The 12,528-nt window shown below is 41.7% G+C and overlaps 1 protein-coding gene across 1 annotated transcript in view; it reads left to right on the plus strand.

Annotated features, from left to right (window-relative positions):
- The window catches only part of CTNND2 (catenin delta 2), a 1,126,037-nt gene that overhangs the window by 986,778 nt on the left and 126,731 nt on the right, over window positions 1–12,528 (plus strand). Inside the window, exon 15 of the mRNA XM_069556073.1 lies at window positions 12,030–12,203. Within this exon, the coding sequence (XP_069412174.1) occupies window positions 12,030–12,203 (174 nt within the window). The remainder of the gene's footprint in view (window positions 1–12,029; window positions 12,204–12,528) is intronic.

Genomic DNA, 12,528 nt, shown 5'->3' on the forward strand with positions numbered 1-12,528 from the left:
TGGCAGTTCCCTGTTATGGGACAGTCCTGGGCCCTGTGGGATGATTACCAGCATCCCTGTTTCTACCTAGCACCCCTTTTCCTAGTTGTGACAACCAAAAGTGTCTCCAGACATTGCCAGTTGTCCCCTTGGGTATTAAAATCAGCCCAGTTGAAAACCACTATATTAGACAGTCTTTGAGGGATGGATCATCAAAGATATAAACCAACAAGACTACAGGACTACGTGAAGGAAGGTGGCAAGTCAGGGACAGAGCCCCTTGAAAAGGCAGGTTATGGGGTGAGTTATTCCTAAATGTGAATGAGAAGTTAGGAGCAGAGAGAATTCAACGTGAGCTGGACTAGCGTTCCAGCTGGTTCTATCAGGATGACTTGGGGAAACGACAGGCAAGCCCGGTGATGTGGACCAGCCTTGACAACACTCCTCTGTGGGCGCAGTTGCCGCCTGATCCCATCTCTGGAGTCCACAGCATCACCAGCCTCCCTCCAGCCACCTCCTAAGGGGTGAGCATCCACAGGGGCACAGAGGTGAGTCAGCAAGGCTGTCCCTGAATCTCTTGTTCTGAAGCCTTGTTCGGGAAGCACCCTGGCTGACCTTGCCTTTAAGACAGGCTTCTAATCTCTCAAGCGCAAAACACTGCACATCTTTTATAAGGAGCGCCTGGAGACGGGTGTGTTGCATGAATGCAGGTCACTGGGCATCACTTCTGTCCACTCTTTCCACGGTCCAGCTGCCCTGTAATCATCCTCTTCAGAACATCTCCCAGGAGAAGTCAAATACCTGAGCTACACGAGAAGAAATTTCTTCCCAAGAAGAAGTTCTTGGGAATTTCTTCAAAATGCTAAGAGTTTGCATGCTGCAACTAAAGATCTGGCCTGCCGCAACTAAAAAAAAGATCCTGCCTGCCACAATTGAAAGACCCCACATGCCGCAATAGAGATGAAAGACCACGTGTACTGCAGCTAAGACCCAGTGTGGCCCAGGAAATACTGAACAAACAAAAAACTCCAACCAACTGTCAAAAGCCAAAAGAGAGATGATTTTCATGTTGACCCCATGGGAATTTTGAAGAAATTACACAATACGCTACACTTCATGATAGAAAGAATAACAGGCAATGAGATCATGTTATGAAAATGGTTTTCTTTAGGGATGGGAGAATTTCTGACCTTTTTATTTCTTCTTGTTTCTATCATTGCAGAGCTTCTTCAATCTGTGACTTAATGTCTTTTTAAGCTTTGTAAAACTCCCAGGCACCATATCTTCAAATATTGCTTCTGCCTAGTTCTCTCTGTAGTCTCCTTCTGAACTCCAATTCCCTATTTATTAGACTCCCTTATTCCATTTCTTATACATCATACTACCCTCCACTCTGTATTTTTCTTTTTCTTTTTCTTTTTTTTTTGTTTTGGTAATTGTGGCTCTTTATATTCAGTCTGGATAGTTCCTTCTGATTTATATTTTAGTTTACTATTTTTCTCTCGAAATACACCTAATCTTTCATACTCATACAAGGGGTTTTGTACTCCAATGATTATGTTTTCAACTATATTCGTACTCTAACAAAATTCTCAATCTTTTCTTTATTGAATGTAATAATCTTAGTTGTTTTAAAGTCTGGTTCAAATAGCTCCCTTATCCAGATTCTTATGAAATGTTTTCTATGTCTGTGGTCGACTTTATTACTTTTCATCCACACAGTCTTTCTTCCTCATGTTCCTGGTTATTTTTTTTTATTAAATCAGACATTTTATATGAAAAGCTATCAAAATAATTTGAGGCCTAGGATGGTATGACCTTTTCCAGAGAGTGTTCATGCTTGATTCTGGAAAGTGTGTATGCTTAATTCTGGCAGGAGGCTTGAGTCAGTGGCAATCTCAGTTTAACTTAATTTTATTATAGGGATTTAAGGAATTTAAGCTCATCACTATTCCTAGAGGTACTGCCTACATGATCCTAAACTACAGCATGAAAGATTTGCCAAGCTACTTGGTATTTTCTTTTCTTAGATTCCTTTTATGCCCTTAGGTCGTTAAATATGTTTGTCATTTTCCCTGTCCAAGTCCCTGCTCTGGTCGGGAATGGCCCTTGAGGGTTAATAGCTGCCCACCTCAATAGCTTCCCTCCTTCTGAAAGATCTTCACTGTCTTGTTAGCGCTCTGATTCCTACAAGCAGAGATTTTAAAATCCTTGACTCGATTGTTTTCAGTGGGAAAGGTGGTCTGAGTTACCTAGCCTGCTGTTGTCAAAAGGAGACGTCTCTGGCAGGCTATAGTTCATGGGGTCGCAAAGAGTCAGACACGACTGAGCAACTAAGCAGAGCAACACAGCACATGCTTGTTTTAAGAATATTTCAATTTGTATATACTGACAAAAATGACATCGCCTAGGTCTATTTAACAGCATGTGTTTTTTACCTTGCTCTAAACATATGCATTTGAGTTTTGCTAAAATAAAATATTTAAAATTTATCAAATATTATAGTTTTAAAACTTCATATAAAAATGCCCTATACATATAAGAAACGAATCTCCAGTACAGGTTCAATACAAGATGCTTGGGGCTGGTGCACTGGGATGACCCAGAGGGATGGTACGGGGAGGGAGGTGGGAGGGGAGTTCAGGATGGGGACCACGTGTACACCCATGGCAGATTCATGTTGATGTATGGCAAAACCAATACAATACTGTAAAGTAATTAGCCTCCAATTAAAATAAATAAATTTAAATTTTAAAAAAGAACAAATGTTTTCTATTATATATTTTAAAACATTTACTCCAACTTTTTGCCTTTAGTTCCATTAGATCAAATTTCACAGATAAACCAGTACATAAAATCCCATGTTTACACTATAATAATTTATTCTTAATAATCAGTTCAGTTCAGTTCAGTCACTCAGCCATGTCTGACTATTTGCAACACCATGGACTGCAGCACGCCAGGCCTCCCTGTCCATCACCAACTCACAGAGCCTACTCAAACTCATGTCCATCTTGTCAGTGATGCCATCCAACCATCTCATCTTCTGTCATATCCTTAATAATAAACCTTCTTAATAATAAACCTTCCTAATAATAAACCTTCTTAATAATAAACCTTGCTTAGTCACATTGTTGACAAAGGTTTATATAGTCAAAGCTATGGTTTTTCCAGTAGTCAGGTACAGATGTGAGAGTTGAACCATGAAGAAGGCTGTGAAGTCACTCAGTCATGTCCTACTCTTTGCGACCCCATGGGCTGTAGCCTACCAGGCTCCTCTGTCCATAGGATTTTCCAGCAAGAGTACTGGAGTGGGTTACCATTTCCTTCTCTAGGGGATCTTCCCAATCCAGGGATTGAACCTGGGTCTCCTGCATTGCAAACAGATGCTTTACTGTCTGAGCCACCGAGGCTGAGCAACAGTGAATTGATGCTTTTGAACTGTGGTGTTGGAGAAGACTCTTGAGAGCCCCTTGAAATGCAAAGGAGATCCAACCAATCCATCCTAAAGGAAATCAATCCTGACTATTCATTGGAAGGACTAATGCTGAAGCTGAAGCTCCTATACTGGCCACCTGGTACAAAGAACTGACTCACTAGAAGAGAGCCTATAGCCTGCCAGGTTCCTCTGCCCATAGGGCTTCTCCAGGCAAGAATACTGGAGTGGGTTGCCATACTCTCCTCCAGGGGATCTTCCCAACCTAGGAATCAAACCAGCGTTTCCTGCATTGCAGGCAGATTCTTTACCAGCTGACCTACCAGGGAAGCCCAAAAATAAGCATAGAGAGCAAAAAGATGAAACTTAGCTTGGGGAAATATTAATTGCAAATCAATCCATTTATTAAAGTATGCATTATAGAACAGCTTATAGAATAATGTAAGGCCTACTTTCTGATGTTGTGAATAGAGCTGTGCATTCAGTTAAAAGATAAATTCTAAATTAAAATTTCCTACTTGGAACAAAAAAATTCTTCTTTGGTACAGAAAAGTCTCAAGTCTAAGACAATAAACTGTCTTTTTGTGTGCTTTGTGCATCTGTAATATTTTAACAGTCTAAAGCTCTGTCCTTGTTGATATTTTATTTTACTTATATGACTCAATTTTAATGTTAAAAGAGAGAAATGATTAAAAGTTCAGTGAAAAAAAAAAAAAAAACAAAAGGAGACGTCTCAGTCATCTCTGTGGCTATCCTTTTACTGAACTCTCAGTTGCAGCATGGGATCTCCTTTCCTGACCAGGGAGCAGACCTGGGCCCCTGCATTGGGAGCTCAGAGTCTTATCCCCTGAACCAGAAGGGAAGTCCCTGCTTGGAGTTTTTAAAATAACCAGTATTCCCTGCTTCCCCTCCCTTTCCTCCTCCCCTCCCCAGCCCCATTAGCTGAATGGGATAATAAAACCCTGTCAGGACAAAATCAGTTAGTAACTTTCAAACCAAGTCAAATGCAAGTGGTCAACAGGGGATAGACCTGGTCTAAGCGAAACTCACTCAGTCGCGTCCAACTCTTTGCAACCCCATGGACTGCATAGTCCATGGAATTCTCCAGGCCAGAATACTGGAGTGGGTAGCCTTTCCCTTCTCCAGGGGATCGTCCCAACCCAGGGATCGAACCCAGGTCTCCCGCATCACAGATGGATTCTTTACCAGCTGAGCCACAAGGCAAACTCAAGAATGCTGGAGTGGGTAGCCTATCCCTTCTCCAGCAGATCTTCCCCACCCAGGAATCGAACCAGGCTCTCCTGCACTGCAGCTGGTTTCTTTACCAAGTGAGCTGTCTGCGTCTAGGGTGTTGCTTTTGAAAGTAGTTAGTCCCGACTGCAGCCTGATTTACCCAAACCCTGCACAAAGGAACATTCCCTGACAGTTTACCACTTTAGAGTCATCTTCTCTTCCTACATCTCTGATGTGTGACTTCAGCTGGGAGGCAAGAGTGGGATTTTGAAATCCAAGTGTTCTCCTGTCGCTGCGAATTCACTCCCTCTCTCTCACAATATCTTTGGCCTATTTATTTTGTTGAAATCCCTTGAAAAGAATAGTGAACCCACACACACGTGGACTGTCATACTCTCTCATTGGTGGAGAGATTTCGGCAGAAGAGATGCATTTCGCTGGTGAAGAGGCCTTTTCTGTTTGTGTTAAAAGACACAGCAGTGAAAGCGCTTTTCTGTGCAGAGGCCGGGATGGCTGTGGCATCCATGGCAGAAGGAGCTGCGTATTTTAGCATTCCTCCCAAAATGTAAATTCTTCTTCTGTGTAGGCGAGACCATTCTGTTAGCATCTCCATGGTACCCAACCCAGCGCCTTGAAAGCAGAGACTGCAGTGGTTGTAAGCTTTTGCAGAGGAAGCAGCTGAAATTCCCTTGTTAATTCTTCTATTCAGTAGGGACTTTTATGAATGTAATAGCTGGACTTGTAAGCCACCATGCCCTAAAAACAATCCCATGTGTGCAAAGAACGTTGTATGAACATCCTTAATTTCCAGTTTTTTAACTTTCCAATTTTTATCTCTAAGTCAGACCTTTCTCTTCATGTGAGGAACAAATGGCTTCCATAATTCCGTCCTCAAAGCAGCTGAGAGAGGAATCTTTTTTTAATATGTATTTATTTATTTGGCTCCATCAAGCCTTGGTTGCATGGCCCAGGCTACTCTAGTTGTTGCTGCAGACTCAGTAGTTACGGCTTGTGGGCTTGGTTGCCCCGCAGCATGTGGGACCTTATTCCCTGTGCCTGTATGAGTGCTAAGTTGCTTTAGTCGTGTCTGACTCTTTGCGACCCCATGGACTGTGTAGCCCACCAGGCTCCTCTGTCCATGGGATTCTCCAGACAAGAATACTGGAGTGGGCTGCCATGCCCTCTTCCAGGGGAACTTCCAGACCCAGGGATCGAACCCGAGTCTCTTACGTCTCCTACACTGGCAGGCAGATTTTTTACTACTGCGACACCTGTGAAGCCACCAGTTCCCAGACCAGGGATTAAACTCAAGTTCCCTGCACTGCAAGGTGGATTCTTAACCACTGGACCACCGGGGAAGTCCTGAGAAAAATCTTTTCAATAGAATTTGAGTCCTAAGGAGACATAAAAGTATTAAAAGCCATTCTAAAGAAAGGTTTAAAAAAAATCACACCTTGAGCCCATTGCCACAGCTCTGTATTTTTCTTCCTTAGCCGACACTCCTTTCAATCAGTAGCCAGTCTGTTCTTCTTCCCTGACCGTGACTACATCAAAAAGCATCATGTGCAGATTTCAGCAGCCACTTGGAATCTCATATGGGGGCATCTTATTCTCTTTCTTTTTAAAAATATTTGAGCACTACCTGTCAGAGACAGATAATACATATTTTCAATTCTGGCAATTTTTAAAAGTAAATGATATAAATTTTTCACTGATTCAACTTACTGATATCAGTCATTCATTTAAAGCCAGTAAAGAAAAATACTGGTACAAAGAAAAAGAACAAAATAATGCCATTTACAGAAACATGGATGGACCAGGAGGTAATCATACGAAGTGAAGTAAATCAGACAGAGAAAGACAAATCTATGTTATCACTTACATATAGAATCTAAAAAATAGTAGAAATGAACTGATTTACAGAACAGAAACAGACTCACAGACACAGAAGACAAACTTATGGTTACCAAAGGGGAAATGGAGGAGGGATAAATTAGAAATATGGTATTAACAGATATACACTGTGATGTGCTGAGTTGCCCAGTCATGTCCAGCTCTTTACAACCCCATGGACTGTAGCCTGCCAGTCTTCTCTGTCCATGGGGATTCTCCAGCCAAGAATACTACACCACTGCTGCTGCTGCTAAGTCTCTTCAGTCGTGTCCTACTCTGTGCGACCCCATAGACGGCAGCCCCCCAGGCTCCCCCGTCCCTGGGATTCTCCAGGCAAGAACACTGGAGTGGGTTACCATGTCCTTCTCCAATGCATGAAAGTGAAAAGTGAAAGCGAAGTCACTCAGTCGTGTCCGACTCCTAGCCACCCCATGGACTGCAGCCCACCAGGCTCCTCCATCCATGGGATCTTCCAGGCAAGAGTACTTCCATTGCCTTCTCCGAATACTATACTACTACATATAAAATATAAGCATAATAAGGATTTACGATATAGCACAGAGAACTGTGGGGTTTCCCTGGTGTTTCAGTGAGGAAGAACCCACCTGCCAGTGCAGAAGACGTGGATTTGATCCTGGGTCAAGAAGATCCCCTGGAGAAGATTTAAGGGTTAGGGTTAGGAAATGGCCACCCACTCCAGTATTCTTGCCTGGGAAATCCCATGCACAGAGGAGCTGGTGGGCTACAGTCGATGGGGTTACAAAAGAGTCGGACTTACCGACAGAACAACAGAGAACTATGTTCTATATCTTGTAATAATTTGCAGTGGAAAATAGTCTGATAAATACACATATAACCAAAAAAAAAGTTCTGATGATATGGTATTGGAATGTGGCACTACTTGGGATGACAAACCAGCCTGTTTGTTCTGTGATCTACTCTCAGTATAATCGTGCCTCACACACTAGCCTGTCCTCAAGAAAGCTCCGCGGCAGGAAAGCCATGGTGTAGCTGGAGGGTCCTCCTACCTCTCAGTGCTTTCTGTCTTGCTCAGCTCAGGCTGCTGTGACAAAGTGCCCTAGACCACATGGCTTACAAGCAAAAGTTTATTACTCACAGTTCTGGAGGCTGGAGGTCCAAGGGACTGGCAGACTCCGTGTCTACTGAGAGCCTCCTTCCTTGTGTGTGAGTGTGTGTTTGTATGTCGCTGCTTGCGATGATGCAGCCAATAGGATCAACAAAAACCCTGTTGTTTTCTTGGAAATACTTTCTCTGTTGGTTGTGCCTTGGGTTCAGGACACAGAAAGTTCTCCCTCCTGACCAGGCAGCATTTTGTTTCTTTATATATTATTTTCCTATTTCAAGTTCTTAGGAAGACTTTGGTAATATGCCCTGGTAAAAGTTAAAAGCGAAGAGTTAAGAAACAAATGCAGTTTGCATAATCCCTGGTGGCTCAGAGGTTAAAGCGTCTGCCTCCGATGCGGGAGACCCGGGTTCGATCCCTGGGTCAGGAAGATCCCCTGGAGAAGGAAATGGTAACCCACTCCAGTACTCTTGCCTAGAGAATCCCATGGACAGAGAAGCCTGGTAGGCTACAGTCCACGGGGTCGCAAAGAGTTGGACACGACTGAGTGACTTCATTCACTTCACTGACTCACTCAAGGCTTACTTATAAATTTGAGTTCTGTGTTCTTAGGATCAACATAGCTGGGTGATCAGTGTTTTGGCTGTGTTAAAGACTTAGCCAGTGCTTGCCTTCTTCAATCCTTATGGCAGTTTTGAAGAAATTTTAGGATAAATGCATCTTATATTTAAATTTATAAATGATGTATTTCCAGTATTTTGGTAAAAGAGTTGCATACCCCTTGCCTTTTTGTGGATCTTTGCTCTAGGAGAAGGTTGGCATTAACAGTGTACAACTGCAGGATTGTTTCATGACTTCAGTCTGATTCTGGTGCCACCATGACCCCATAGTCCTGTGGGTATTGACTGGCTAGGTGACATGACATCAGGTGTTAGCACAGCTCTTAAAGAAGACTTCCAGTCTTATATAGGTGATCAAAATCTATTTTATAATGGACAGTCAATCGATACTTCTTTCTCTATTAACTCAATAGAAGTTTGAGGAAAGTACCCAGATAAAGGCAGCATACCCTGGCTTTGAGATAGTTCTTTTTCCTCTGTATTGATGTGCCAGGGTGTCATCAGCGTTCTGAAATAGCACAGAATCCCCTTCGAACTCCTATCGTTGCTGTCAAAGGCTATCTGTATTCACATCAGTTTTCCTTTTATTGCCTTCAGATTCTCTCTGTAGCCACTGAGAAAGGATTGTAATGAAAGGTATTTAAGATCTACATAGATCACATGTCAGAATGGAGGAAGACTGTCTACTCATTCAGCCGTTTATCCTGTTTTATTGGACAAAAGTTAAAAAAAAAAAAAAAGAACCAGATGAAACCCAGCAAATGATAACGCAGCTTTTTTTTTTTTTGCACTTTTTATAGTTTATCTGTCGCATGTAGTAATGAGCATGCAAACATTGCTTCTCTATACCTCCCTCTGTTATGTTGGCTCTTACAAGAGGGAAGTTTCATCCACGTTGAGTTGAGTGTTTATGTGAAATCTAAACCTTTATATGAACATGATAGCTTCAGAGTTTTAAGGAGATGACAAAATTGTGGTCCAGGCGCAAGTTGGAAAAGAATTTCCAAACATGAGACAGAATGAGAGGGAAATAAAGTTTATTAGAGTGGGAGACAGAGAAGGCAATGGCAATCCACTCCAGTTCTCTTGCCTGGAAAATCCCATGGATGGAGGAGCCTGGTAGGCTGCAGTCCATGGGGTCGCTAACGGTCAGACACGACTGAGCGACTTCGCTTTCACTTTTCACTTTCTGGCATTGGAGAAGGAAATGGCAACCCACTCCAGTATTCTTGCCTGAAGAATCCCAGGAATGGGGGAGCCTGATGGGCTGCCGTCTATGGGGGCGCACAGAGTCGGACACGACTGAAGCGACTTAGCAGCAGCAGCAGAGTGGGAGAGGCTGTTAGAACAGCAGGCCAGCTCAAGGGAGAACCAAAGTTGAACAGGGGTCCTTAGTCCACTTTTATAACCAGGGTACGAGGAGCGGGATGGGGGTCTTGCGGGTCCTTTGCTGATTGGATGAGGCACATATATTGGGTGAGGGGACGAGTAAGACAAGTACCTTCTCCCTATGGGGTAGGAGGGGAAACAGGTTATACTGCTTGGGAGGACCTGAAATCCGTTAATAATTACAACATGGGGGAGGGAAAGATGAAAAGGTCTGTTTTTTCCATTCCTGCATTCCAAGACCCCCCTTGGTTTTGTCTGCTCTTTTGTCCTTGGGTCACTACAAAAATGAAAAAAAGAAAGAATTTTCCATTTCCTGTTGCAGTAGCAGAGAAATTCAGTCCCCGCAGCTGGTTTCTTTTGAGAAGCCAACATCACTCCTGCTTCAGCATCGAAGTTAACAAATTTGCGAAAGGACTCTCTTTTGGCTGCTGCTCCCTTTCTATCCAGTGCAGTGAGCCAGCCTCAAATAATGAACCAGGAGCAATGTGACAAGTCTGGTTCACTTTCTTTTTTCTCTCTTTTTTTTTTAATGTATTTAAAAGAGATGGACTGGTTTCATTGATAGGCTGTGCACAGGTGTAAAGTCTTCTTTGAACAGTTTAGAAGTGGCTTAAGTTGAAAGAACAGGAAGGTCTCCACTTTGAGTGTTCTTGTTATAAAGTTGAGATTGAGTGACACTCTCATTGAAAATGACCTTTAATCGGATGTCTCACCCATTGATGGAATGTCATTCATCTCTATTCTTTAGCCTTAAGTTAAGCTGTATCATAATAGAGAAAAAGAAGGTATGGCTTTTTCATTTTTCTCTTGGAAAATAAGGGATGAGATTCTTGTAATTCTTATTGTCTGTTAAAAAAGCTTTGATTATTTCTATAAACACTTCTATTCTTGTTACAAGGATACAACATGAGCTATATTTTCTTTCAGGTAAAATTTCAGAATGAAGGCACTAACAGATTCTGAAATACAATTTTGTCTTCACTGATATACATACATGTATATGGACACACATGCACATATACTTATGTACATAAAATATCTGTGAGAAAGCTTAGTATATATGTCATTTAGATTATATGTTCAGCAATCATTAATAAATACAAATAAGGAGATAAATAACTTAATATTTCCAATGTAGTACTATAAAATAATCCTTCTGTTTTGCTATGGCTTTTCTTAAAAATGAATACGGGAATATTTTTTCTACACATATTACTTCGTTTCTACCTTCATTATACCATTACCTTTATTTTTAATGAAAGATAAAGGCTAAATGTGATCAAAGATCAGAATCATTATTGGAACTCAATATTTTTTTAAATTATAAGAGTAATAGAACAGGCTATTAGAAATGTAGGAAAAAATGAAAGACCTACACATGTTATAAATAAATATTTATTATCCTTACATTTTTTTATGATACATTTTACTGGTACCCAGCACAAACCCTTTACAGCTTTGTGTCCTGCTTTGTTTATTTAACTTCTATTGTAAACATTGATCCAAATTGCTACACGATCTTCAAAGCTGTCATATGTAAGGCTCTATTCATTTGCCTTTTGCATATAATCCATAACTTAAAATATATGTGCAGTTAATTTTTTAATTACATATTTTAACTCAGACGCAGTTCAAAACAAACATCAGAATTTCTGTAAGATCAAAATTTGCCTATAGCTCGTGGCAGAGTATCTAATAAACCATAGCATTCTTTTCTCTTTTGTACATTCTGTCATTAGTTTGATGCTCATAGATGCAGTGACAAAATATGTGTTTTTTTCACATTTTACTTGGACATTTATTTATTCATTTGTTGGTTTACAGTGATTTTTATTTTTTATTTTTTAAAGATAAATTTATTTATTTTAATTGGAGGTTAATTACTTTACAGATGAATCGCCAGTCCAGGTTCGATGCATGATACAAAATATGTATTTTATAAGCGATTTAGAAATTCATCACAGTTAACACTTGCGTGTAAGAAGTGGACACTCGATAGTCTCACTCCGATGCTATGCCTACCGTATGCTTAGCTTACTGTAAAGGTTGCTGCCTTGATCTGTAGTCTTCTTCCATCCTGCCCAATCGAAACTAGCATACCTTTTCTCCTCCCTCCCTGTGACGGTTGCTAGAACTGTTCGCAGAGCACTCAACTCTTCTACTGCCAGTTACATTCACTTGTGTCCCTGCTCCACCCTCCGTCAGAAGCTCTCGGTGAGCAGGAATGGCTCTCCCGTTCTGGGTGGTCCTTGGGCTGCTGATGCCATATCCTGCCTGCCATTCTCCAAATGTCATGACACACTGCTTTGGATTTCGTCTTGGATGTTTGCAGAGGGCAATGTTAGGAAGTGTGACGATGTTAAAGATGTTTGCTCTCTCATTTCTTTTCCGCCAGTGGGATGGAGTAGGACCTCTTCCAGACTGTGCAGAACCACCAAAAGGGATCCAGATGCTGTGGCACCCGTCCATAGTCAAACCCTACCTCACACTGCTCTCTGAGTGCTCCAATGCAGACACGCTGGAAGGGGCGGCGGGCGCCCTGCAGAACTTGGCTGCAGGGAGCTGGAAGGTATGACTGGTTTGTTACAATAAGAAAGAAATCTGGAAGCACGAGACGGTTCTTAGAAAATAAGAGAAGTCCAATTTTGAGAAGTGCTATTCTAATCAAGTTTTCCAAGGATGTTAGAGAAAAAAGAGTTCCATTGAACTGTTGGACTTAGAAATATATTTCTTTGAAAAAGTCTTCTTAAGGAGGTCCTTGAAGATGCCTGCAAAACACAGAGGAATAGATGTCAGTATAGTCATGGAAGATGCTGTGATATGCTTTCCATTCTGTCTGTGTAGCTGAGTTCCTTTATTTTCAGAGGTGACTGGGAGCATGTCGAGGCTTTTCA

Source organism: Ovis canadensis, chromosome 16, assembly GCF_042477335.2.
Source record: "Ovis canadensis isolate MfBH-ARS-UI-01 breed Bighorn chromosome 16, ARS-UI_OviCan_v2, whole genome shotgun sequence".
Taxonomy (NCBI): domain Eukaryota; kingdom Metazoa; phylum Chordata; class Mammalia; order Artiodactyla; family Bovidae; genus Ovis; species Ovis canadensis.